At 53.7% G+C, this 25,925-nt stretch overlaps 2 protein-coding genes across 4 annotated transcripts in view; one reads left to right on the forward strand and one right to left on the reverse strand.

Annotated features, from left to right (window-relative positions):
• Positions 1 to 708: 708 nt before the first annotated feature.
• Positions 709 to 6,894, forward strand: NGB (neuroglobin). The gene is made up of 4 exons (XM_039469141.2): positions 709 to 1,074; positions 2,443 to 2,554; positions 3,507 to 3,626; positions 5,742 to 6,894. Exons 1-4 carry the CDS (start codon positions 986 to 988, stop codon positions 5,874 to 5,876), a joined length of 456 nt encoding a protein of 151 aa, XP_039325075.1. The 5' UTR covers positions 709 to 985; the 3' UTR covers positions 5,877 to 6,894.
• Positions 6,895 to 8,351: 1,457 nt separating this feature from the next.
• Positions 8,352 to 25,925, reverse strand: part of TMEM63C (transmembrane protein 63C) — a 137,861-nt gene continuing 120,287 nt past the window's right edge. For all 3 annotated transcript variants that reach the window (XM_074392940.1, XM_074392941.1, XM_003924585.4), the window contains 9 exons: positions 25,289 to 25,395; positions 23,480 to 23,566; positions 22,064 to 22,129; positions 20,243 to 20,405; positions 19,820 to 19,925; positions 19,235 to 19,402; positions 16,518 to 16,627; positions 14,748 to 14,819; positions 8,352 to 11,235 (listed from right to left, as the gene is read on the reverse strand). In XM_074392940.1, the coding sequence (XP_074249041.1) occupies positions 11,035 to 11,235; positions 14,748 to 14,819; positions 16,518 to 16,627; positions 19,235 to 19,402; positions 19,820 to 19,925; positions 20,243 to 20,405; positions 22,064 to 22,129; positions 23,480 to 23,566; positions 25,289 to 25,395 (1,080 nt within the window). In that variant the 3' untranslated portion in view covers positions 8,352 to 11,034. The remainder of the gene's footprint in view (positions 11,236 to 14,747; positions 14,820 to 16,517; positions 16,628 to 19,234; positions 19,403 to 19,819; positions 19,926 to 20,242; positions 20,406 to 22,063; positions 22,130 to 23,479; positions 23,567 to 25,288; positions 25,396 to 25,925) is intronic.

Genomic DNA, 25,925 nt, shown 5'->3' on the forward strand with positions numbered 1-25,925 from the left:
TCTGAACTTCTATCGAAAAAATTAAACAGTACGTCCATTAAAAAAAAAAAAAAAAAAAAAAAAAAAAAAAAAAAAAAAAAAAAGATTAAAAATCATGGAAGTGGGGAGGGCCCCAGGAGGGGAGAAGTGAAAAATACAAATAAAAATTAAATCATGGAATGGTAGAATCTTAGGGCTGAACCCCCTCAAGATTCCACCCTGGCAAAGCAGAGCTGGGATTAGAACTGGAGTTCACGGATTTCTAAAGATGGAGTCTCAAAAAAACCCAGGCCTGGCTGGGAATGGCTGTGATCTTGGCCCTGTCCCTAGGGCTGAAAGCCCTGGTGGTCCCCAACGTGTGCTGGTGCCCTAGTCAGACCCAGAGCTCGACGCCTCAGGCTGCCTCCCCAGGCCCCACCTGCGGAAGGAAGGAGACTGCGGGCCAGGTAGGTGGCAAACTCAAATGCCTCCGGCAATGCTGGAGTGGAGGGGCCTGTGAAGACAGGGCGAATGCAGCGCCTACCTGGGGCCACCAAATTCAACACAGTGGCCTCGGGGCTCCGGAGGAGAAACTGAGGCCCTGAGAGCCTCGGCGATGTCAGTTACGCTCTGCAGGCCAGGCCTTTCCCGGGCCACCAGGTCGTCGCTGGAGGAGGGAGCACGCGCTCAATGGTCTGGAGAGGGCGGGGGCCGCAGTGGCTTTAAAGCGCCCAGCCCGGGCGGCGCTGGGCGGGGCGGGGCGGCTCTCGCGACTGCCGGGCGCAGGGCGCAGCGGCCGAGCGGGGTCCCCGGAAGCACAGCTGGGGCGCCTCCGCTTACGGTCGGCTGCACGCCTCCTCTCTCCCGCGCCAGGGAAGAAGCGACTAACGGCCCCCACCGGGCTGAGGCACGGGGGTCATAGAGGGGGCGGAGGGGTCCGCGTCGCGGAGGAGATGGCTCGGCACGTGCGGTGACAGCGCCCGCGCCCCGAGGGTCCCAGTCCCGCGCCTCACGTCCCCGGGACAGCATGGAGCGCCCGGAGCCCGAGCTGATCCGGCAGAGCTGGCGGGCTGTGAGCCGCAGCCCTCTGGAGCACGGCACCGTCCTGTTCGCCAGGTGAGGGCGGCCCGAGCGCCCCAGGTGTGCGGGTGGAGGCTTCCTCGGCGGGAAAGGGGTCACGCGGCAGCACCGGCCCCGGAGGAGGGAAAACTGGCCGCTGCCGGGGCGCTGGGGCGCCTGCCAGATGTGCGCCAGAGGAGCGGGGCGCGGCGACGGCTGGCACTGCCCCTCTGCCTCTCTCCTGGCCGTGGGCGCCTGTTGCGAACCAGCGCCGCACACTCTGCTCCCAACGGGGGCTCACCGGGCCGGGCGGGGTCCCCTCCCGCGGATCTCCCCGCATCCGGGCGGGTGGACCTCCGTCCCCGCACTGCGCCTCCATCCCGTCTTGTGCCTCCTGCGTGTTCCTTGCGTGGCGACTGCAGGGGTGCCCCCGCTTGCCGGTACCAGGGCACTGGGGTACCCCGAGGGCCGGGGACGGGAGGTGTGCGGGGCGATCTCCCGTGCCCGCGTGTGAGCGCGCGGAGTCGGGCTCCAGGTTTGTGGATTCCTGATAACCAACGGGACAAACCTTTCCGAGGAAAGGTCCAGAGAGCCGCCGAGGAACGGGTGACAAACGCGGAAACCTCACAGCAAGGGAGAGGGATGCGGGGTGCGCAGGGCCTGGGGGAAGGGGAGGCCAGTCTCCAACTGGCCGTCTCGGTAACCCCTCTGTCATCACCAACCGGGCACCGCTTCCCTCACCGTGGTGTTCCCAGTCCTTGGCACCCTCACGCAGTCCAGAACTTCTGCCCAGGCTTCCGCAAAACTACCCCCAAGATAAGTGGGAAAAAAATTCAGTTATCCAGTGAGCCCTCCCAAATGCGGAGGAGAGCCTCTGCTTCTGCCTCCGGACTCCCCCCCAGCCCACTTTTTTTTCAGGCACCCGCTGTGGCTCCACTACATCCAAGCTGTGTGACCATAGGCAAATTCTAGCCTCCCTGGGCTTCTGTTTTCTCCTCTGTAAAATTGGGATAACACTTGTACCCACTGCTAAGGACTGTGAGAAATACAGTTACAAGTTAACCACATGGAAAATACTCAGCGCAGGGAGAGAAGGGCTTTCCTCTCTGCACAATGTAACTCCAGGTTTCCTGTTTGGGGACCTCTTCTTGTCCCAAATCACATCCTGCAGCTATTCACTGAGGGGCTCCTGCGTGCCGGGTGTTGTAAGAGGCCCCGGGACACGTTGCCCTTTCTAGGATGCTGCCCAGAGCCAGTGGAAGGCATGAAGTGGAGGGCATGACCAAAGCTGGCCAGGGAGCAGTGCCAGATGGGAGAGTCTGCTGCAGTTTGCAGCTGAGACCCGGCTTGGCACTCTGCCTCAGGGCTTGCTGGGGCTTGCAGGGGCTCACACCCAGGGCTAACACCTGGACCTCACACCCACAGGCTGTTTGCGCTGGAGCCTGACCTGCTACCCCTCTTCCAGTACAACTGTCGCCAGTTCTCCAGTCCGGAAGACTGTCTCTCCTCGCCTGAGTTCCTGGACCACATCAGGAAGGTGAGGGTGGGTGGAGCTGCAGGGGCCTCTGGGATCCAGCAGAGCACCTCCCTGGTGGAGAACGGGGAAGATAACTTTCTGCCCCAGGCCTAGTCTTACTCCTCTCCTGTTCCCCTGAGCAGGGTATCAGCTCCTTTCCCTCTGGGCTGGATTGGTCTGGGACATCAGAATCAGCCTCTTCCCCTACCCTGTGCTCAGAGAGCTGGTCCCAGCCCCTATAATGACAGGCTCCCATAGGTTATGTTAGCACAGATCCTGGCCATTGGGAGCCATCTGCCTATGAAAACCAAGCTGGGATTTTCTTATAGTCTCATGATTCTCTTTCTTTCTTTCTTTTTTGAGATGGAGTCTCACCCTATCACCCAGGCTGGAGTGCAATGGTGTGATCTCGTCTCACTACAACCTCGTCTCCCGGGTTCAAGTGATTCAGCCTCTCGAGTAGCTGGGATTACATGGGTGTGCCACCATGCTCGGCTATTTTTTGTATCTTTAGTAGAGACGGGGTTTCACCACATTGGCAAGGCTGGTATTGAACTCCTGACCTTGTGATACGCCTGCCTCAGCCTCCCAAAGCACTGCAATTACAGGCATGCACCACTGCGCCTGGCCATATTTTTCTTCTTCTTTTTTCTTTTTTGGAGTCTCATGATTCTCAAAGGGCCTCGGTTTCTCCTTGTCCCAGGCAGACAACACTCTCCAGTAGGTGTGTTTAGAGATGTGAGTTCCTCAGAGGAGACAGGCTTCCTTCATGGGTGTAACATTAGGAGTTTGGCCATCACATATTGCGTGCCCCCTGTATGTAGTAGACACAGGCTGCCTGTGACCCCTGATCTTGGAGAACTGAGGGTCCTGCTGGCCTTTCTTGCTTTGGGACCCTCAGGCCTTTGGCTGTGATTGTGAGCAGCTGGGGCTGCTCTGGCCTCTCTGTTTCACTGCTGCTTGACCTTTGCAGGTGATGCTCGTGATTGATGCTGCAGTAACCAATGTGGAAGACCTGTCCTCACTGGAGGAGTACCTTGCCAGCCTGGGCAGGAGGCACCGGGCAGTGGGTGTAAAGCTCAGCTCCTTCTCGGTGGGTAAGGGAGCTCTGCCTCTCTCCAGAGCTCCTGACCTGGGGCCACTTCTCTCTCCCAGATCTCCCCTAGCCACCCGTCCTCTCTCCCATTCCCATATCCTCAGATAACCAGAGGTGCATCTATTACCTGCTGTGTGGCCTCGACATGGGCTTGACCTCTCTGAGCTTCCAAGTTTTCTTTTCTGATATGGCTTCTTTTAAAACCATAAAAGTTAAGGGGCCTTTGCGATTAGCTGGTCTGCTCAATTTTCTATTGCTGTGTATCAAACAACCTAGAACTATGACGATGCTTTCCAGTTTCTCATGGCTGGGCTCAGCTGGGCAGCTCTTCTGTTCTGCATGGCATAGCTGGAGTTACTTGCGTGTTGCGTTTAGCTGGGAGCTCAACTGAGGCTAGAATGTCCAAGGCCTGTCAGCCTTTGTGCTCTCTCCCTGTGACCTGTTGTCATTCACTAGTCTAGCTGAGCTTCTTTATGGAATGGCAGCTGAGTTCGGAGAGGGAGATTTTAGGGCACAAGCTCCAGTGCGCAAGTGTCTATAGAGCCTCTGCTTGCCTCACTCTTGCTAATGTCCCATTGTCCAAAGCCATTCACATGGATAAGCCCAGTGTCAGAGTGGGAGGACCCTACTCAAGGGCATGAATCCTTGAGGTGTGGCCCACTGGGGGCCACTAATATGACAGTCCACCACACAATCCAGTCACCTTGCCAGACGTTGAGCACCTTGAGGAAGGGGCTGTGTTGGTCTTGCCCTTCTCTCCATCCCCAGCGCTAGCACAGTACCTGATCCATAGTCGATATTCAGTTAATATTTGTGAGATAAATAAACCTTATTTTATTATGAGTAATAATAGCAAATGAGAGCCATTATCTTTTATTTAGTTAGTTATTTTGGGAACAGAGTCTTGCTCTGTCGCCCAGGCTGGAGTGCAGTGGTATGATCACAGCTCACTGCAGCCTCAACCTTCCAGGCTCAAGTGGTCCTCCCACCTCAGCCTTCCTTGTAGCTGGGACCACAGGCATGCACCACCATGCCCAGCTAATTTTTGTATTTTTGGTAGAGATGTGGTTTTGCCATGTTTCCCAGGCTGGTCTCAAATTCCTGGGCTCAAGAGGTCTGCCCACCTCAGCCTCCTAACGTGCTGGGATTATAGGTGTGAGCCACCGAGCCTGGCCTATTATCATTGTAGGTTTCCTGTATACAGATGCTGTGCTAAGAGCTTTTTCTGGATTATTCCATTTAATGACTCCAGCAGGTCCAGGAGTTGGAGCTTCTACTTTCCCTGTAACACTGATGAAGTGGCTAAGGCTTGGAGAGGTTACATAACTTACTGAAGGTTACCCAGTTGATGAAGGGTGAAGTTAGAATCTGAACTCAGGCCTATCTGGCTCCAGAGCCCAGGCTTTTAGCCCCATCGTTGCTACCTTACAGATGAGGAAACTGACGTCTGGGGGCAATGACTTGGTTTGGTCTAAACTGGGAGGTTCCAGGCAATGCCTTGGCCCCACTCATGGGGTGGTTGCAAGACTAAGAATGGGATGAAAAATGTGATGATAGGCAGCTGGGCGTGCTGGCCCACGCCTGCAATCCCAACACTTTGGGAGGCTGAGGTGGACAGATCATGAGGTCAAGAGATCGAGACCATCTTTGCCAACATGGTGAAACCCCGTCTCTACTAAAAATACAAGAATTAGCTGGGTGTGGAGGTGCGTGTCTGTAATCCCAGCTACTCAAGAGGCTGAGGCAGAATTGCTTAAACCCGGGAGGCAGAGGTTGCAGTGAACCGAGATTGCGCCATTGCACTCCAACCTGGCGACAGAATGAGAGACTATGTCTCAAAAAAAAAAAAAAAAAAAAAGAAAAGAAAAGAAAGAAAGAAAGAAAAAAAGAAAAGAAAAATGTAAGGATATAGACCCTCACATTTAGAGGGAAAGGTGGGTACAATGTGATACCCAGGGATTTGGGCAGGACCCTGCTCAGGAAGCATGGACTGCACAGGAGAGAAAAAGGCCCAGGAGCCCTAATCAGCGCTAGGCCTTGGTGTTCTCGCCTGTGGAATGGAGCAGTGCCTTCCTGCCTTTGGAAGTGACACGGTGCCCCTTGCCTCTGCAGACAGTGGGTGAGTCTCTGCTCTACATGCTGGAGAAGTGTCTGGGTCCTGCCTTCACACCAGCCACTCGGGCTGCCTGGAGCCAGCTCTGCGGGGCCGTGGTGCAGGCCATGAGTCAAGGCTGGGACGGCGAGTAAGAGACGACCCTGCCCAGCGGCCCCCATCTGTCTGTCTGTACTGTTGTAGCCCAGGCTTTCCAAGCTTCCGTGCGTCTTGGTCCTTGTCCCCTTGGCCACACTGGAGAGGTGACACTGGGGCAAGGCTGTGTCTCAGCTCTCAGAGCCCCACTGCAGGAGTGGCTTTTCCTCCAGGAAGGGGCTTCTGGGTGTCCCGTCATCCCCAATAGCGTCTTTCCTGCCGTTCTTTTTACCTTTGTGGCACCCCTCTGGCCCCATGAGGAGCGTTTTGGTGGCAGAGGTGGGATGGAGCTGGGAAGGTATGGGGCTGGGAGGGAATGGGGCTCTTCTGTCTGTCCTGCTTCTTCAGGAGCACAGGCCAAGGTGGGGGTGAGATGGCCGAGCTTCCAGCACCTTCCATCCCGCCTGCCCAGCCCCTCCACTGCTCTCCTGCCCCAGGGTGGCTTGCTTTCACAAATAAAAAGAAAGGGCAGCTTTAGCCTTTTTGGTGGAATCCCAGGCAGTGGGAGCCGAATCAGAACCACCAGGGAAGGGAAGGGGGCCTGGATCTCATTGGGGCTCACCTGAGTCCTGAGGGCTGTGCAGATGCTCTGACAGAGTCAGTTTCCCTCGGTGGCATTCCCTTCCCCTCGTTCAGCACTTCTGAGGGAGCTCCCAGACTATTCTGCAGCTGTGGGGACGCAGCTAGCAGGCCAGGGGGGCTGGGGTTGGGGACCGGCCAGGAAGGAGGGGCAACTTCATCCCAGAGTTCCCCCAGCCCTTCATCACCAACCCAGCCCTGCAGAAGTGAGCCTTACCTCCCTCCGCCCCTCCTTTCTGCCCCAGCCTGCAGCGACTGGGAGGCCACAGCTCCTCAGATTCACTGCCCACTGTGTGCCTGTGCTCAGGCAGCTGGAGGGAGGAGAAGGCAGCCGCAGAGGCTCCCGCCCTCACTTCAGCTGTCCGCACTTTAACCGTTTGCTCTGTGTTGTGGTCTATACACTCATTAGAAATAAACTGGTTCTGTGCGCCTCTCTGACCCTCAGCCTGGTCTTTTCTTGGGTCTTGGCCTGCGCTGGATGAAGCTGCAGGGGAGCGGATCTCAGAGCAGGATGGGAGGATGGGGTCAGGGAGGCCAAGGCCAGAGTGGGTGGAATAGGAGGGGGAGGCCTGGGAGGAGGCGCTGGGAAGCCAGTGGCAGAGAGGGAGCTAGGAGTCTATGGTCCAAACTGGCTGGCAGGCCATAAACCCCGTTCCTCTTCCTCCTGGGCTCACAGCTGGATGTCCAGCCGCCACCCTTGCACTTCGGTGGGGCGTGTGGCTGGGCTGTGGCTGCTGGGCCATGCAGATGTATGTGCCACTCCCAGGCCTGGTCCCCCAAAACTCCTGCATACTCCTCCATGCTCTGCCATCCTTCTGCTGGCTTGATGCAGACCACACAGGGACCATGAGGGCCACGTGTTGAACATCGCAGAGCCACCGGTGAAAGGAGTCCCGATGCTGAATCACTGCTCGGAGGAAGGTGCGCATTAAATAGAATCACCCATTTTGAATTTTACAAGGAAGAGACACACCTCTCTTGTGTTTATGCCACGATACATTTTGGGGTTAGTTAAACCCACACCTACACGAATCCATCGTCTGAAACAGGTCATTGGTCAGCGGCTTTGAAACCCACAGGCTGGTGGGCTAGAAAGCTAGCCATGGATGTGGGGGAGGGGAAGCTGTGTTGAGTGGGCATGGAGTCTCGCTCTTGTTGCCCAGGCTGGAGTGCGGTGACACGATCTTGGCTCACCACAACCTCCGCCTCCCGGTTCAAGCAATTCTCCTGCCTCAGCCTCCTGAGTAGCTGGAATTACAGGCATGTGCCACCATGCCCAGCTAATTTTTCATATTTTTAGTAGAGATGGGGTTTCTTTATGTTGGTCAGGCTGGTCTTGAGCTCCCCACCTCAGGTGATCCGCTCACCTCAGCCTCCCGAAGTGCTGGGATTACAGGTGTGAGCCACTATGTCCCACTACTAAAGGTTGTTTTTTATCCCACCTGGCCACCCCACACACTTCCCTGGTGCCAGTCTAGCCTCCGCCTTCCCCATCCCCCAAACCCCCCACCGCATCCCCTTGCAGACCTGGGCTCTGTCTGTTGCTCCTTCTGGGGCCTCACCTGAAATGTTTTTTTTTGTTTGTTTTTTTAAAGACGGGATTTCACCATGTTGGTCAGGCTGGTCTTGAACTCCCAACCTCAGGTGATCTGCCTGCCTTAGCCTCCAAAGTGCTTGGATTACAGGCGAAAGTCACCAAGCCTGGCCAAATCTGTGTGTTTTGAAGTCTGGCCACTAGCCTAGCCCAGTGGCCTGTTCATGGGGACTTCTGTGGCCCCTCGGGGCTGCCCTGCTGGCTTCCCGGTAGCTCAAGGACCAGAAAGTTCTCTCCGCCTGCACAGCAGAGGAAGGCCAGGCTGGCCCAGGGGCAGAGGCAGAGGCAGAGACAGGCTGGCAGAGATTGGGAGGACTCGTTTATTCAAGGCACGGTCATAGCATTAACAAGAAGTTTCAGCATTCTGGCACGTTCCTTTAGTGGTGGTGGCCAAGGTTAGCCCACACCCCCCACCGGGGGCCCCAGAGGACGCAACGCTGCTGACAGGCACTTTGCTTCCAGGGGCAGCGGAGGGTCAGGCAGGCGGGCGCGGGGCCACTGGGGCCCCTCCTGGAGGCTCTAGGCAGTACTGGCTCCTGGGCGGCAGCTCCTTCTAGAAGATTAAGTCTTGGGGGGGCATGATTTGGTGGATGGAGTGGGCTGGGGCAGCTGGGAAGTGGCTGGTGGAGGAATGGGATGGCCGTAGGTGGGGGAGCAGTGAGCGAGGCGGGTGTGGGAGAGGCAGGAGGTGTCTGAGAGGGCCTGCATGTGGCCGGGGGAAGGCTAAAAGATGTCCCCCCCATCACTCTGCAGTGACCATGGGAGGTCCCGATGGAGCCAACTGCCTTGGGGCTTTGCTGGTTCCCCTAAGAGTGGACTCTGGAACCCTCCCCACATTCTCACCACCTTCTCTCAGAGCCAGGGTGCACGGGACCCAGGTTCAGAGGGAGAAGCCCCGGCCATCCTGCCACCCTGTCTGCCGGGACCTATATGGAAAAGGTCTGTGGCTTTCACAGTCCGGCAGGGGCTGTGGGGACTGGGGGCAGGTGCCAGGAAGCTGTGCCCAGTGAAGCAGAGGCCCCAGGCCAGCTTCTGGCGGGACTACCACCTCCCACCACGTGCCAAGCTCCTGCTGGGCCTGACCGCTCTGCTGGGAGCATCCTTTCTCCTTGTTGGTTGGTGAAATTCCAGGCGGAAGCGGTCCTCCTATGGGGCCTGGGCGTGTAGGGGCCAGGCTAGGTAGCATTTCCCCCTTATTCCTAGCTGGACAAGGAATGGACAAGACAGCCTCTCCCCAGCAGACCCAAGCTCTAGAAAGATTCCCCCACGCCGAAATGTGGGCCGTGTCCTGGGGGTACAGCAGTTTCTGCCCATTGAGCACAGTTTCTCAGCTGTGGTGAAGCTTCGAGCTTCTGGGGCTGGGATGGGGCAAAGGTGGGGTAGGAACAGGGCCTAGGTGGTCTGAGTTCAGGGCAGCCATGTGCCTGGGCCTGGTGGAGGGGCTCAGGTGAGGTGAGCCTGGGGCCAACCTTCAGCAGGTTGGTGGCAGGGACCCAGACCTTTGGAGGAGGAGGCTGAAGAGGGCCCTGGAGCACACAGACCCCATTCAGCTTGGCTTGTTCTGGTTCACTGAGGCCCTCACCGGCCCTTCTCATGTCCTCCCTGGCTGGGCTGTGCGGTGGTCCCGATGACAGCCCATCCCAGAGGCAGAGGCCGGTTCTCCCCGGCAATGGCAGAGTTCTGAGTGTCACCAGCACTGTTCGGAATTCAGCTCCCCCAGGTCTCAGGTGCTGGCAGCCCTGGGAGGGCAGCTTTGCTTCTCCAGAAAGGGCTTCTCCCGGAGCATGCGGCCCTCCCTCCACTGCACCCCCGGCAGTCCCGGGGTGACAGCATGATTGAAGCACCTGCAGTGTCTGAACCAGGGCCTCACTGGAGGCTGCTTGGGTGGTCTTCAGGGCAGGGTGCAGGGGCAGCCCAGAGAAGGGAGGAAAGGTCCTACTTGGGACGCAAGTAACGGTCAGTCCCTCAGTTTGAAGCATGGGCTTCTAACTCTAAAGTACTGCCCATCTCGGCCAAGCTGGGGGCCCAGGCACTCGGTTGGGTAGGAGGCAGGAGACTCTTTTAGTGGCCACATCTTTGGCTTTGAGGGTCTTCTCTTTAGGTCCTGGGGTTTGGGGAGGTATAGCTGGTTTCCCACCACCCAGAATTTAGGGGAGAAGACCCCCTTCCATGAATTCAGCCTCCGTCTCACCCCACCCTGGGTTACCCAGCAAGGACTAGCCAAGGTTTCCTTCTGAAAAATGCACACCAGTCTCCTTTGATGAGCTCCTGGTGATCATGCTCTAGCTAGCCTCGTACGAACAGAAAGGAGAAGCGCCTCTGCCCTGCTGCTCCTGGGGACATCGAGGAGGGCAGAGGAGCAGGAAAGGGCGGAGTTACCTCTTCTCAGGTCTATGTTTTCCATTGCCTCTTGCTCGGGAGGGTGCAGAAACTTTTTCTTTACAGCTGCCTGTGCAGGGAGCCCCGTGATGAGGTGGTCTTCTGTGTCCTGTTAATGTGCCCCATGCATGTACCTTTGCCTCCTCAGACTGCAGGGGAGGAATGGGCCGGGGCTTGGGGGAGGAGCAGCAGCAGGAGCTCCTTGGAAGGGCAGCTGATGCAGAGTGATGATGACCCCAGAGAGCCTTCGGCGGCCTCTTTCTGCCTCCTCCCTTAGGCACACCATCTCCGTCTTGGCCCCAGGAAGGGACCCCAGCGTTCGGTCTCTGTGCTGGGGCTCCAGCCACCTCTCTCAAGACATGGGCTTGCCTGTATCCTCCATCCCTTCCCAGGCTCCCTCAGCACTGCTGAGCACCCCCAGTTTCAGCTGGGCAACAGGTCGGGTCCCCCCGTGCAGCCCATGGCTGGGGTGACAGATGTCTCCACTGGGGGCTTCTCAAAGTCTGCAGGAGGTAGTGGGGACGTCCAGGCCACCCTCCTGCCTCCCCCTGCCAGGCCCTCCCCTGGCCCCTCAATACGTCGCCAGTGGAGGCCTAAGGTCCCGGTCAGTGGTACTGGTTCTGGCCCTCCAGTTCCAGCCCTTCCTGGAACTGGGCCGAGTCTAGCTCCCCTGCAAAGCCCCTCAGACCACTCTCTTCTTCTCCCTCTTCTGGCTGGTTATTCATGGTGCCATAGGTGTGCCTGGCTGGGGAGGAGGCTGGGGTCAGGTTCAGCTCGGGTTCTTGCAGCACGGTGGCCACATAGAGCTGCTTGGGATAGAGACAGGAGACAGAAGCAAGGTCACATCTGGAGCAAGGCCCTAGGCACACCCTCTCCTCCCACGGCCGACCCATCGCCTCTGTCTCCTCCAAACCTCGGAGCCTACCTTGTTCCCCAGCAGCCTCGGTCCTGTCTGTCTCACCCGCCTAGTTCTTGATCATTTAATGAGCATCTAGGCACTCCCAGGGCTGGTTTAGTGGTGGGACTCTCCACTCCTAGTCCACTGCTCCTTTAGAACATGTTCATTCACTCTTGCTTCCAAGTCAAGCTGCACCCAGGGGAGGGGACACGAGGCTCCCCTCTGCTAGAGTCTGGGGAGACCCCCTTTCCTGAACTAGCGCACTTTCTAATACAGCTCAGAGGCGCATTCAGAATGCCCTGGGGATCTGTCACTGTTGGTCTGTCCTCAGGGTGTGGAACTGCTAGCGGAGACTTTGGTCATATAACCTATCACACCCAGGAATAGTCTCCATGCCTGGAAGGGCAGCAGACTAGAAAAACACAGAAGTACTAGGAAAAAGAGCCATTGTCACCCTCTGAAGTGGCTTTTAAACCATCTCCTTACTTTGAAAATGGGTAATTAGGGAATGGAATGAAACCTTTCCCGTGGGAGTTTATTTCAGTGAAACCAAATGGCCCTAGTGGAAGGAACAGTTTTCCTACAAGAGCCTAGCCATTCGCATGGCACCCAAGTAACCCATCGAGATGGCCTTTTGGTCATAAAGGGGAAACGTCAACCGAACAATGAAAAAATCCATCTGCCATTCCCCTAATGAGAGGGCCATGTTGGCATCATTAATGACTGGGAATTAACGGGATGTTACATCTCTCTGGGTGTAAACTGCAGCACTACCTGCAATGTGCTCTAGCCCCATGTTGAACTTGAATCTATCGAGCCATCAGATCTAACTTCCAGTATTCAGAGAATACAAGGAGATCATGGAACCCGTCATAAGACATCATGAACAGCCAGAAAAATCCAGGTGGAACATTCTGCAGGATTATAGGCTTGGTCTCTCCAGGTCATTTAAAAGGGACTGTGCTAAAATAAAAGGGACCTGAACCCCTGACGCACAGGTGCTGGATTTAATATTGGTTTGGACAAGCTCTAAAAGATCCTTCTGGAACAATTAGGGCAATTTGAATATGCACTGGATATTCGAAGAGATCAGAAATTTATATATGTGGAAAGACACTGTTCACTAAAAATGCAGGTTATAGGCCAGGCACAGTGGCTCACGCCTGTAATCCCAGCACCTTGGGAGGCTGAGGCGGGTGGATCAGCTGAGGTCAGGAGTTCAAGACCAGCCCGGCCAGCATGGTGAAACCCTGTCTCTACTAAAAATACAACAATTAGCCGGATGTCGTGGCAGATGCCTGAAATCCCAGCTACTCAGGAGGCTGAGCAGGAGAATCGCTTGAACCCAGGAGACGGAGGTTGCAGTGAGCTGAGATGGTGCCACTGTACTCCAGCCTGGGCAATAGAGCAAGACTCTGTCTCAAAAAAAAAAAAAAAAAAAAAAAGGTTATAAAACAGTATATTTTGTTGCCCTCCTAGTGCCGTGGGCAGTGCGTTGGTCTCATAAAACAGTATGTGCAGTACTATTTCATTTTAGCAAAACTATGTAAATCGGAGGCCGGGCGCGGTGGCTCAAGCCTGTAATCCCAGCACTTTGGGAGGCCGAGGCGGGTGGATCACGAGGTCAAGAGATCGAGACCATCCTGGTCAACATGGTGAAACCCCGTCTCTTCCAAAAAATAAAAAAAAAAAAAATTAGCTGGGCATGGTGGCACGTGCCTGTAATCCCAGCTACTCAGGAGGCTGAGGCAGGAGAACTGCCTGAACCCAGGAGGCAGAGGTTGTGGTGAGCCGAGATCGTGCCATTGCACTCCAGCCTGGGTAACAAGAGCGAAACTCCATCACCAAAAAAAAAAACAAAAAACAAAAAAAACTATGTAAATCACATATAATTATCTGAAAGAGACACATAACATATACATATCTGGAAGAATGTACACTATCATTCTGGGTGCGGGAATCTGGGCTTCTGATTTCCTTATTTCTGCTTATCCTTTCCCCTCCCCGTAATGATGCGCAATGTTCACACGGCCCTGTTGTAATAAGGCAAGATTTTAAAAATAAATCCGAGTCATGTGTTTTAAAAGCATAGGGTTTAGAATCAGATGGACCTCGTTCAAACTTTGTCCTGAGTCTTGGTGCCCTGGAGTCTACACTGACTGATCTTCTGAGCCTCCATTTGGGGATGAAAACCCCTACTGTGTGGGTTTACCGAAAGATTAAGACAGAAAACAGCAAAGCGCCAGGCTCATAAGATTTCGAACCCTTATTGCTAACAATATTCCAAGAGGGGTCCTTTCGGAAGGGTCCCAGGAAAAGAGACTTTCTCGCTCTGAAATCCTGGTCGTCTCTTCATTACTGAAGCCCTTTCTCCTGTTTCCTCTCAGAGGTAATCTGTGCCTGTATGTAGGGTTTTTCAAAGTGAGGAAACCTGGCCCTCCAGTGACTTCTGGCCCCCTGCTGGTGTGTTGTCTGTGCTGTGTCACTGTGCGTTCACACCCAGCTCTGCCCACGATTAAAGCAAGCCTCGGCTCCCCTAGGGCCCTGCTGTCCACTCTGTTTCCACCATGCCGAAAACTGTCTTCAGTCCTCAAGCTACGGTCTGTCTTCCAGGGCTTTCCGCAGGCTGCTCCTTGTCCTTGAAAGCTCTTGCCCCACACCCTACTTCACTTGGCATCCCATATGCCCATTCCTGGGGTTGGATTCGACGCTCCCTCCTCTGGGATGCTTTCGCTGAGTGCCAGGCTGGCTGGCACCCTTCTTCAGAGCTCCTCCGAGGTGCTCTGGCCTTGGAGCACAGGCTGACCCCAGTACCCAGCTCAGTGTGTGCATTGGTGGCCCTGCAGCTGCATTTGTGGTAGGGTTGCAGGTGGGTGATCATGCTCATGCCCCTCCAGGCCGAGCCACCATGTGAAAGCCAGCACCCAGCCTGCGGGCCCTGCACTCCGAGCCAGCCTCTCTGCAGGCAGACCGGCTCGCTCATTCAGCGTCCCTGCCTTACCATCAGTGCAGATTTCTAATAGTTCCCAGAAGCTCTGTCTGCGTCGCTTTGCCTGCCCCTGTGCTCTCGGGGGCAGCCTTGGGTCCTGAGACCAAGCCTCAGCAGGCCCCCCTGCGTCTACATGACCGAGGTCGCTGAGGTCTGGGCCTCCCTGACCAAGTACTTGCTCCCTGGGTGGCTTCCAGACAATGCCGAGTACCTGGTGGCTCTTCTCTTTTCCCCACTCTTCAGCCATGGCCACGGCAGCATTTTGACCTGGGCCAAGTCCTGCTGCGTCAGAGGAGGGAGCCCAGGGGTCCCCCATCACCTCCCTATACCCAGAGCGGGCACCAAATGCTGGCGTCCCCCACAATGCCACTGGAGCAGACCACCCCTTCAAGCACCACCCTCCTGACCTGTCCCCGAGACTCAGGACTCACGAGGGAAGTGGGCGTGGAGGAGGTGCTGCTTGGCTCCATGTCAAACACCGTCTGGATCTCCTCCTCCTCGGGCTGCAGCAGGGAGAGGTGCTGGGTTAGCGGATGGGGGTCTGCTCTCTGCTCCTCCCCCCACATCCAGAGGATCCTCAACTCCACACCTGGGCTTCTCACCACCTTGGAACTCAACTAATCTTCTGTCTTTCCAGACCTTCTGCCTGGCAAGACTGAAGCCCAGGGGGACAGAGAGAGGGCTGGGATGCCAGGGAGTCTGTTCTGGAATGTTCTATTCTCAAGGACCATCGTGGGGGGAAGTAAGCAGAGGTGGAACTGAGGTTCAAAGACAAGCCTGCTTAGAGTCCAGGAGAAGCCTTGACTTCAGCACTCTTGTCTTTCCTCCTGCGGCTTCCCTTCTAGTTTGGAAAGAATCCTAAACCAACGCAGCCTAGATTCTCAGCCATCCTCCTTCTCTAGAATGGACACTTGGGCAACCCAAGCACATGATGCTGCTGTATCAGAAAGACAGAGCCAGTGGATCATTCATGCTGGCCCTTCACTAAGTGGTGCTCCAGCCAGGCATGGAAGAGGAAGGCTGGGTAGAGAGGGCAGCGGGTGCTTGTGCCCAGAGCCCTGGACACAGAGACATCAGAAGCAAGGAGATCCTCCTCCAAGTCCCTCCTCTGGCTCATTCAGGTGTCAGTCCTTAAAATCAGCTTCTTTTCCTTTATTTATATTCATTTAAAAAGGAAACAATACGGCCAGGCACGGTGGCTCGTGCCTGTAATCCAGAACTTTGGGAGGCCGAGGTGGGTGGATCACGAGGTCAGGAGTTCAAGAGCAGCCTGGCCAAGATGGTGAAACTCTGTCTCTACTAAAAATATGAAAATTAGCCAGGCATGGTCATGGGCGCCTGTAATCCCAGCTACTCGGAGGCTGAGGCGAGAATTGCTTGAACCCAGGAGGCGGAGGTTGCAGTGAGCTGAGATCATGCCACTGCACTCCAGCCTGGGAGTCAGAGTGAGATTTCATCAAAAAAAAAAAAAAAAGGAAAGGAAAGGATTCACTATTATAAACAGAAAACTGTGTGTCAGTTGTCATAAGCAGAAAGTTAATGTTAAATACATAACCATGAAAAATGAAAAATTATGTTGTGATCCACTGGAAATCACTCCAGTGCCCCAGGATAGACATCCATTCTGGAAAACACTGAGCTGGAACACCCAGTTGTTGGCATGGCTCTAAAAGAGCATGGATTGGTTCCCCTCTCCTAATGAGAAGGCTGGGCCCTCTGCCAACAGCCAAAGGAGTCATGTGGGGGCAGGGGCCACCTCCAAACATGGCAGCCTCAAGTTCAACAGCCTGGGGTCTTAAAGGCAAGAAAATGATAATCCCCCTCTTCCAAATCATCATCAATGCCCTGGACAACCTCCTTCGCTCCATCATCTCTCAGCCTCCGGTCCTTGGAGGCTCACAGCTCAGTGGCTGCACTGGACTCATATCGCAGGAAGGATGGGCCAGCAGCCTGCAGTTTGGAGGAGGTGTCAGAGGGCAGAAAAGGAGACGACAGTGTCTTCTGGAGAGGGGACAGGGCCTAAGCTGGTGCAAGGCATGCATGCACCATACACTGGGCTCCATGCTCTATGGTCAGAGAGAAAGGTGAGACCCTTTCGTCCTCTGGTGCTATAGGAGCCCAGGTCTGGAGGGTATCCTACAGCTCTGTCCCCCCACCGTGACCAGGAGAAGCAGTGGAGGAAGGGCAGGCTGGCAACTCACCTCGTAGTCAGTGACCATCCGAAGCTTCCCCAGAAAAATGCCAACGAAGGCAATTAATAAGGAAACGAGGAGTGTGGATACGGAGAAGATGGTGATGGCGTGGAGAGAGCCTGCCGAAGAGAAGAAAGGGCCGTGGGCAGGAGCCTGCCAGCTGAGATGCCACCCAACAGGCAGATGCCTGGGGACCGTGGCGCACCACCATGAGGGCTTTGACCTTGCCCAGTCCTCCTCTGATAACAATGATATAAAGGAGTCTGACACAGTAACATCATCCCTTTGTCTATTTGACCAGTTTAGAATTTGGCATCTTGTAGAGTCCATGATAAAATATTTTAATTGGCTTCAGTACCCACTGCAGTGCCCATTCAATGTATCCTTCCTCACCTGCCAGTCACCTCCAACACCACGGTCCCTGGGAAGTATCTATGAGTGACCATTTCCGCCAGTGCCCCCAACACCATCTCTGACCTACACCTTTCCCTGCAAGCCCTTTTGAAGTGAGCATGCTCAGTCATCTCTGCTGATGGCACAGAGAGGACATCTAGAAGGTAAAAAGTCACCTACATTGCATTTGGGAATATTTGGTACCCCCCACCTTTTTTTTTTTTTTTTCCGAGATGGGAGTCTTGCTCTGCTGCCCAGGCTGGAGTGCACTGGCATGATCTTGGCTCACTGCAACCTCCGCCTCCCGGGTTCAAGCGATTCTCTTGCCTCGGCCTCCTAAGTAGCTGGAACTACAGGTGCATGCCACCATGCCCAGCTAATTTTTTGTATTTTTAGTAGAGACAGGGTTTCATTGTGTTAACCAGGATGGTCTCTATCTCTTGACCTCGTGATCCACCCACCTCGGCCTCCCACAGTGCTGGGATGACAGGCGTGAGCCACCGTGCGGCCTCCCACAGTGCTGAGAATACCAGCGTGAGTCACCGCACCTGGCCTCCCAAAGTGCTGGAATTACAGGTGTGAGCCACCGCGCCCGGCCTATTTGGCCCCTTTTTTATGGCAGCAGTTTTCTAAATAGGTAAATATTTTAAAAATCATGCTTTACAGTCAAAGATCACTGCTTAATGATGCTTACTGCAGTGTTTTTATAGTAGCAAAAAATGGTAAATCTCAATATCCAATTATGGAGAACGGACAAAACCTGGCAACCACTGAAAGGCACCTACATGTTCAGTCTTTTAACAACCTCGGAAATTGCTCAGAACATTGTGTTCAGTACAAAACCTCAGGGTACAGGACTGAATGTGACAGTGTGGATGATCACAGTTTTGTAAAGTAACAACAGACCAACAGCTCCCTCTCAACCTAAAGCGCATGCCTGGAAGAGGGGCTGGGAATGAGAGATGCCAGGCTCTGGGTGAGACGATGGGTCATTTACATGTTAGTCTTTATATTTTTTTCTATTTTTCATAATAAACACGCAGTCCTTTATTCTTTTTTTCCCCCAAAGCCAGCCTTCATGACAATCCATGTACTCCTTTATTCTTAGAAAAAAGCATTATGGAAAAAAATGAAGTCTGAGAGGTGGCAGGGAACGGATAGTGGGATAAGCCATTGGGGGTGACAGCAAATGGGTAAGCCACATATATGACTGAGAGTCAACCCCATGGGTGCCCTCATGGCAGGGAGAGAAAAGAAAACACCACCCCTTCTCACCACCTTGAAACTCAACTCAGCTTCTGTCTTTCCAGACCTTCAGCCTGGCAAGACTGAAGCCCAGGGGGAATGACAGGGAGAGGAAAGATAATGCCACGTCTCCCTTCTCCCGCCACTGAGAAGGTTGAGGTCAAGTGTCCCGAGGGAAGGGCAGTGGGGCTGGGGTTGCTGGGGGGCACAGGCGCCTGCAAGGGGAGAAAACTGAGGGATTTCTAATCTGTGGCCTGCAGGGACTGCTTCCAGGAGGGTGTCTCTGAGCTCCCCTGGGCAGGGGCAGCAGCTCTGTGACGCTAAAGAGCGAGGCAAAGGCTGGCCACTACTGCAGCCTCCAGGTCTTCTTCCAGGTTTTTGGCAACCCCCCCCAAACCAGGCATCTACCACTGAGTGTGGGGCTCATACTTCTAATTCCAGCACTTTGGGAGGCCTAGGCAGGAGGATCGCTTGAGCCCAGGGATTCGAGAGCAGCCTGGCCAACATAGTGAGACCTCATCTCTACAAAATTAAAAACAATTAGCCAGTCATGGTGGCTCATGCCCGTCGTCCCAGCCACCAGGGAGGCTGAGTTGGCAGAATTGTTTGAGCCCGGGAGGTCAAGGTTGTAGTGAGCTGTGACTGCACCACTGCACTCCAGCCGAGGCAACAGAGCAAGACCCTGTTTCAAAAAATAAAATTAAAAAATAAAACAAAGCAAAAAACCAGGCATTTTATAGGATCCCAGAGGAAATGTCATGGGAACTGAGCTTCCCAATAGCTGATACTCTATTTCCTGAGCGTCTGGAGTTATAATGAAGGAGTACGAGGTTTCCCGCCCTGAGCGCTGGAAACTCAGAGTCACATCCGTGGACCATGTTGGTCCAGGCCCTCCTCTTAGCCTCGAAGCTGTGCTAAGACTCGAACACAGGCCCTTTAGGCCCAGAGAAGTCACTGGATGTGGCCAGGTCTGGTGAGCAGCATCTTGCCCCGCCTGGGCTTTTCTCCTCTAACAGGGTCAGTGTTGAGGGACTCACAGAGCAGTGGGGCAGGTGGAGGTGGGGTCTCCAGGCAGGCTCAGTACCTACCCAGCCGCAGGATGGAGAAGAACAGCATCCAGAACAGACCCAAGAGTGGCGCGAAGATGGCCTGGGAGACGGCGGCCATGTGGATCTGCTCGTTCAGCTTGGTGGGTGCGAAGGAGTAGTACATGTTATAGCGATCCGTCAGGTGCTTCATGCACAGGTAGAGGAGCCCTGGGGGCCAAAGGCAGAGACTTACTCAGTGGCCCCTTCAAGTCAGGACCTTTGAGGCTCCAGTGTCTCCACAGGCCTGAGAAGCCAGATCCAGGGCTGTCAGAGTCACAGCAGCCAAGGATAGGTTGGGGGAGCTCCATGGTGCTGACCTCTCGGGCCAGCAGCTTCCCTTGAGCCCCCAGAACTGATTCTTCCAGCTTGGTGAAGAGTCGTTCACTCATGCATTCATTCAGCAAATGTTTCCTGTCAGCGGCCACCCAACCTCAGCTCCCCTGCACCCCCAGCTTGGCCCTAGCCCTGACACCTCCCCATCACAGGTTTCTTTGTGCTCCAGGAGGTGGCTGATATTGTGGGGCTCAATTTCTCCGCCCCATCTGTGGGTGTGCAGCCCTTGGGCATGCCTTGGAGATGACTCACCAAAAGGCACGATGATAGGGCAGGTGATGCTGTACGCCATCACCACGCTGAACACGTTCATCATCCATGCGTACTCACGCCCAAACTGGAAGTCGATGGCCTGGTTCTGGGGCAGAAGGCAGGTGTCACCTTGAGGTGGCCCAGTTCCCTTGTCTTGGCTACTTCTGTGGTTCCTCATCAGCCTCCTGGCAGCTCAGGCCTGGAGGCAGCCTCCCTTCCAGCCCTGGAGACCAAGGGAGGCAGCCTCCCTTCCAGCCCTGGAGACCAAGGGAGGCAGCCTCCTTTCCAGCCCAGGAGACCAAGGTGCCCCATCGCCACCCATCCTCACCATCCCTCCCACCCCTTGGTGCTTCTAGCAGGCCCTATCCCTGTCACCCTCCAATGGAAACTGAGGGTTGTGCTCTGTGAAGGGCCAGCCTGTACCTTTCTGATGTTGACTCTCTCTGGCTCTGATCTAGAGAAGAAGAGGCGGGTGCTGTACCAGAAGAGTGACCCCAGACGCAGCAGGTCCATGCCTGTGCCAAGTAAAGCTGCCGTGATCACGTAGCTGACAAAGAAGGCGCCATTGTCTGGTAGGAACACACACCTGGGCAGTCGGGGAAAGGGTGGGCGGGGCCAGAAGTCACGGGGAAAAGGAGAGACGTTAAAAGTGGGGGGAGAGAGGAGAGCAGCAGAGGAAATGGGAGTGGGGGTGGAGATACAGAAACAGACAAGGAGAGTAACATTTCTTTCTCTCTCCTATAATACGTATGTCCCCAACCCAATTAAGTTAACAAGTGGGCCACTGAGCAGGAAGGGGTGGGGACCACATAAAGCCTGGGTGTGTTAGGTGATACATGCATTGGCTTGATCCAAAGCAAGGTGTCTGACCCAGGTCCAAAGACTCTGGAGAATCCATGAGTGGATTTCTGGGGGTCTGTAAACTAGGATGGGAAAAAAATAATATCTTTATTTTTATGAATCTCCAACTGAAATTTAGCATTTTCTTTCATGAAGAATGTGGGCAATATGGCGGGGCATGGTGGCTCACAACTGTAATCCCAGCACTTTGGGAGGCCAGCACTTTGGGAGGCCGTGGATCACCTGAGGTCAGGAGTTCGAGACCAGCCTGGCCGACATGGTGAAACCCCATCTCTACTAAAAAATATCTTGGAGAATTCTGATCCTTGCCTTAGAGAAAGTTGTGGAAGTTTGCATGTCATTTGCATGTCTTTGAAAATTGGGATTCTCAACACTTGTTACCATAAAAACAAAAAAATTTGAAATTGGCAGAATGTCCCACATGGTCTGCATGTTACTTCGTTGAAGATCCCCCTAGTTTAGTGTTCTTATCCGATAAGTCATATCAGCTTTTATACTGATGTTTTTAAGACAGTAAATGTAACTTTAGCTCGCCTATATAAAAAATGCAATATCAGCCGGGCGTGGTGTTTCATGCCCGTAATCCCAGCATTTTAGGAGGCCAAGGTGAGCAGATCACTTGTGGCCAGGAGTTTGAGACCAGCGTAGCTAATATAGTGAAACCCTATCTCTACTAAATATATAAAAATTAGCCTGGCATCATGGCATTCGCCTGTAATCCTAGCTACTTGGGAGGCTATGGTGGGAGAATTGCTTGAACCCTGAAGGTAGAGGTTGTAGTAAGCTGAGATTGCACCACTGCACTCCAGCTGGGTGATAGAATGAGACTTGGTCTTAAAAAAAAAAAAGAACAAAAGAAAAAGTAATATCTTGTTATCGATGTGTTTATAAAAACGATGTCAAAAATTTGATTTTTAAAACATCTTGATAACTATAATTCAGTATAACTGGTTTTCTTTGTAATCCATGTATTTTGTGCACATAAAGACATCATTCAGAGTACATGTAAAACTGGCAGAATCTGAATAAGCTCTGCAGATTGGACCAGTGTCAATATCCTGGTTTTGCTGTTGCACCATAATTATGCACAATGCTTCTGCTGGGAGACACTGCATAAAGGGCTCATGAAACACCCACTCCCATACTGTTTTGGGACAACTTCCTGTGAATATACAATTATTTCAAAAACGTCGTTCTGAGAAGGGGTCCCTGGGCTTAACCAGATTGCCAAAGAGATCTCAGCACAGGAAAGGTAACGAGTCTGCCCAGAGAGGAGGTTCACAAACATTTGTCCACCCTTCTGTGAGCAAATTTGGGCAGAGCACATATACCCACTCCAGTGGGTGCACACAGCAGCCCTGGTGGACGCGCGGGAGTACTCACTGGAACCTGATAGAGGCCTGCTCTAGATAGTAGATGTCGAAGAGCCAGCGGAGAAAGACATCCAAACTAGAAGCAAAAACAAGGCAGGCCTGTTAGTTAGCAAACCTGAGCTAAGGCTGAGGGTTCCACCATCCTCCCTTGCCCAATCTCCAAAGACCCTTGCTTTATTCCAGCTGGCCAGTCCACACTTCCACTCTGCCTTCTTAGTCCTGGGCTGTCCTGGTCCTGAATCTTTTGGCCTTTGAGCTCAAGATGCCACCTCCTCCAGCAAACCTGGGCCAGTTTGCAAAACTGTGAGCAAACATTTCTCTCATGGTACTCACTCGTATCTCTCACAGTACTCACCCATGTCTCTCACAGTACTTACTCATTTCTCTGACAGTACTCACTCATGTCTTTCACAGTACTCATCTCTCTCACAATACTCACTCATGTCTCTTGCAGTACCCACTCATTTCTCTTGCAGTACTGACTCATATCTCTTGCAGTACCCACTCATTTCTCTCTCAGTACCCACTCATTTCTCTCGCAGCACTCACTCATGTCTCTTGCAGTACTCACTCATGTGTCTCACAGTACTTACTCATTTCTCTGACAGTACTCACTCATGTCTATCACAGTACTCATTTCTCTCGCAGTACTAATTCATGTCTCTCACAGTACCCACTCATTTCTCTCGCAATACCTACTCATTTCTCCCGTACTCACTCATGTCTCTCACAGTACTCACTCATGTCTCTCACAGTACTTACTCATTTCTCTGACAGTACTCACTCATGTCTTTCACAGTACTCATGTTTCTCGCAGTACCCACTCGTATCTCTCACAGTACGCACTCGTGTCTCTCGCAGTACTCACTTGTGTCTCTTGCAGTACTCACTCGTGTCTCTTGCAGTACTCACTCATTTCTCTGACAGCAGTATTCATTTCTCTCACAGTATTCACTCATGTCTCTCGCAGTACCCACTCATGTCTCTCGCAGTACCCTCTCGTGTCTCTTGTTTACGCACTCGTACCTCTCGCAGTACCCACTCATTTCTCTCGCAGAACCCACTCGTGTCTCTCGCAGTACCCACTCGTGTCTCTCGCAGTACTCACTCGTGTCTCTCACAGTACTCTCTCCCTCTCTGAATTTCTACGGCTTTTTGGCTGTGTTGTTCCTATGTGGGGCTGTCGGTCAACTGGTAAGCACGCCTGTGTCCCCAGCCGGATGATAAGCTCTATGTTGGCCAAGCTCATGGCTGACACGTTAGTGCTTGTATGAAGCCTGGCTCATGCTACACCCATGACAGGCATGAGGCTGTCATTTGAGGAGTAGGTTTGCAGCTACCACAGTTGCCTCAGTATCTGAAGGAGGAGGTCTTAACCCTAAGGAGAGCCTGGTTAAGACAGGAGGGATAATTGGAAGTGCGGTACCTAGTCAGTCCCATAGAGGGCAGAATGACCACCATGAATACCAGAAAGATGTAGCACTTGTGTACCATGACCAGGTTCTGACTTGATCTAGAAGGAAACGAAGAGAGATATTTGTCAGTGGGGATGGCCTAAGAAGAACCAAGGGCCTAACTACGTAATAGAGAGGAAGAGTTAGGCACGGTAGCTCACGCCTGTAATCCTAGCACTTTGGGAGGCTGAGGCAGATGGATCATAAGGTCAGGAGATTGAGACCAGTCTTACCAACATGGTGAAACCTCATCTCTACTAATAGAAAAATTAGCTGAGTGTGATGGTACACGCCTGTAATCCCAGCTACTTGGGAGACTGAGGCAGGAGAATTGCTTGAACCTAGCAGGAGAATTGCTTGAACCTAGGAGGCAGAGGTTGTAGTGAGCCGGGATTGCACCACATCACTCCAGCCTGGGCAACAGAGAAAGACTCCATCTCAAAAAAAGAAAAATAGAGAGGAAGAGAGACGCTGACGTGGTTTGATTCTGTCCCCACTCAAATCTCACCTTGTAGCTCCCATAATTCCCATGTGTTGTGGGAGGGACTCAGTGGGAGATGACGGAATTATGGGAGTGTGTCCTTCCCATGCTGTTCTCATGATAGCAAATAAGTCTCATGAGATCTGATGGTATTATAAGGGGGAGTTTCCCTGCACGAGCTCTCTTTGCCTGCTGCCTTCCGTGTAACATGTGACTTGCTCCTCCTTGCCGGCCACCATGATTGTGAGGCTTCTCCAGCCATGTGGAACTGTAAGTCCAATAAACCTTTTTTCCTATCTAAATGACCCAGTCTCGGGGATGTCTTTATCAGCAGTGTGAAAACGGACTTATACAGACGTATGTAGAGTAGAGGTCTGGGCTGGGAAATGGGTTTGAGCGTGCATACCGACGCCATCTCCAGACACCACTGTGAGCTGTGCTGCATCTGGGAGCAGCAGGAAAGAACAGCATGATCGACTAGTGATATCTGTGCTGGGCACGGGAAGGGACAGGAAGGCACAGATGTGCCACATAGTTGACATCTCTGTGTTAAAGAGTCATTACCAAGAATACGCAAAATCCCTGCAGAGTTTCAGTGATCAATTTAAGTCTTGTTTTTGGCCAGAGGAAAGGCCAAGAAGGCTTTCTGTTAGAACAAACCTTTTGGCTTGCTGCTTGGTGGACTAGTAGGAATTTTTGGTGCAGGAAACAACTTTTGAGATACATGCAACCTTCAAGCCAAAGTAGTGCCACCTGCCCAGGGTATGGCAAATACTTTCTACCCAGTGAGCTGCCACCATAGAACCGTCAAGGCTAACAAATGGGAAAGCTCCTGATTGGGTCGAAGGTTGGCATGGTGTGGGCCATATGTGATGAGAGTCACAGTGAGCTCGTGGGCCACTCTGTGGCCACAGCAGTCTATTGCCTGTCCCACATGAGTCTTTTCTCCTGTGCCTTCTGCCTGGAATGCCTGAGACTGCCTAGCTCATGCCTATAGCTCCATGCCTTCAGAATATGGTTGGGGGCTGAGGGAGAAGCCCCAGGAGGCCTTGGTTTTGGCCCCACACTCAGACGGTGGCTCTGTCTCAGCATTCCAGGGGCCCAGAGACCACCCAGACCCTCCTTCCAAAGAGAGAACACCTACTGGTCTTTGGGGATGGTTTCAGGTGTCAAAACCATCCCTTATCAGTTCTCCTCCTTAGGCTAGAGGGGAGGCCCAAGTGCCAGGCTGGTGGGGAAGCCAGGGCAGGAGAAGAGGCTGGAGAAACTGCAGGGCTAGGAGAGGAGGCCCCCAGGTCACCTGGTCCAGTGGGCCTCGAGGAAGGCGGAGAAGTAGACAATCAGAGGCAGTATCACTGTGAAGGCCCAGAGCAACACGGAGGGGAAGAACTGGGTCACGATTGGGCTCTGCAGGGGGAGAGGGGAGGATGGCAGGAGAGACATCAACGCAAGCAGCCCCTTCCTCTTGCCTCCTCTCCTCCCGCTCACTTCCAGGGGTGGTTTGCTCTCCTGGAGGCTGCAAGGGGCCTGGCCCTTCTCATGGCCTTCCTGGCCAGGCAGAGGCTGACACCCAAGGTCAAGTGGAGTCCCTGAGGGGTTAGGCTTTCTATGCTGAGGTCACTGGAAGGGCAGCCTGAGCTTTCCTGAGTGACCCCCTCCTAAGGCCAGAGCCAGCTGGGAGGTGATGCTGCCTTTGCTGTGATGACATGTGAGCAGAGGAGGAGGCAAGGATGGAGGAGTCCCCAGGGAGAGCTGTGGCATGCCCAGGATGCCTGGCGGGGGGGTCTGGGGCCTATTATGAAATTGACGAAGGGGAACAAAAAACAGCAGAAGTGGTGTGGCTTGACTTTGTGTGTGTGTGTGTGTGTGTGTGCATGTGTGCATATGCTCGTGTTGACTTTGTGTGCGTGTGCACATGCATGTGCCCATGTGTGTTA

This window comes from Saimiri boliviensis, chromosome 2 (genome assembly GCF_048565385.1).
Source record: "Saimiri boliviensis isolate mSaiBol1 chromosome 2, mSaiBol1.pri, whole genome shotgun sequence".
NCBI lineage: Eukaryota > Metazoa > Chordata > Mammalia > Primates > Cebidae > Saimiri > Saimiri boliviensis.

Coding starts and splice junctions, on each gene's coding strand:
- NGB (XM_039469141.2), top strand. CDS start 986: ATGGAGCGCCCGGAGCCCGAGCTGATCCGGCAGAGCTGGCGGGCTGTG. Junction 2,555..3,506: donor TCCTGGACCACATCAGGAAG/GTGAGGGTGGGT, acceptor TGACCTTTGCAG/GTGATGCTCGTGATTGATGC. Junction 3,627..5,741: donor TAAAGCTCAGCTCCTTCTCG/GTGGGTAAGGGA, acceptor TTGCCTCTGCAG/ACAGTGGGTGAGTCTCTGCT.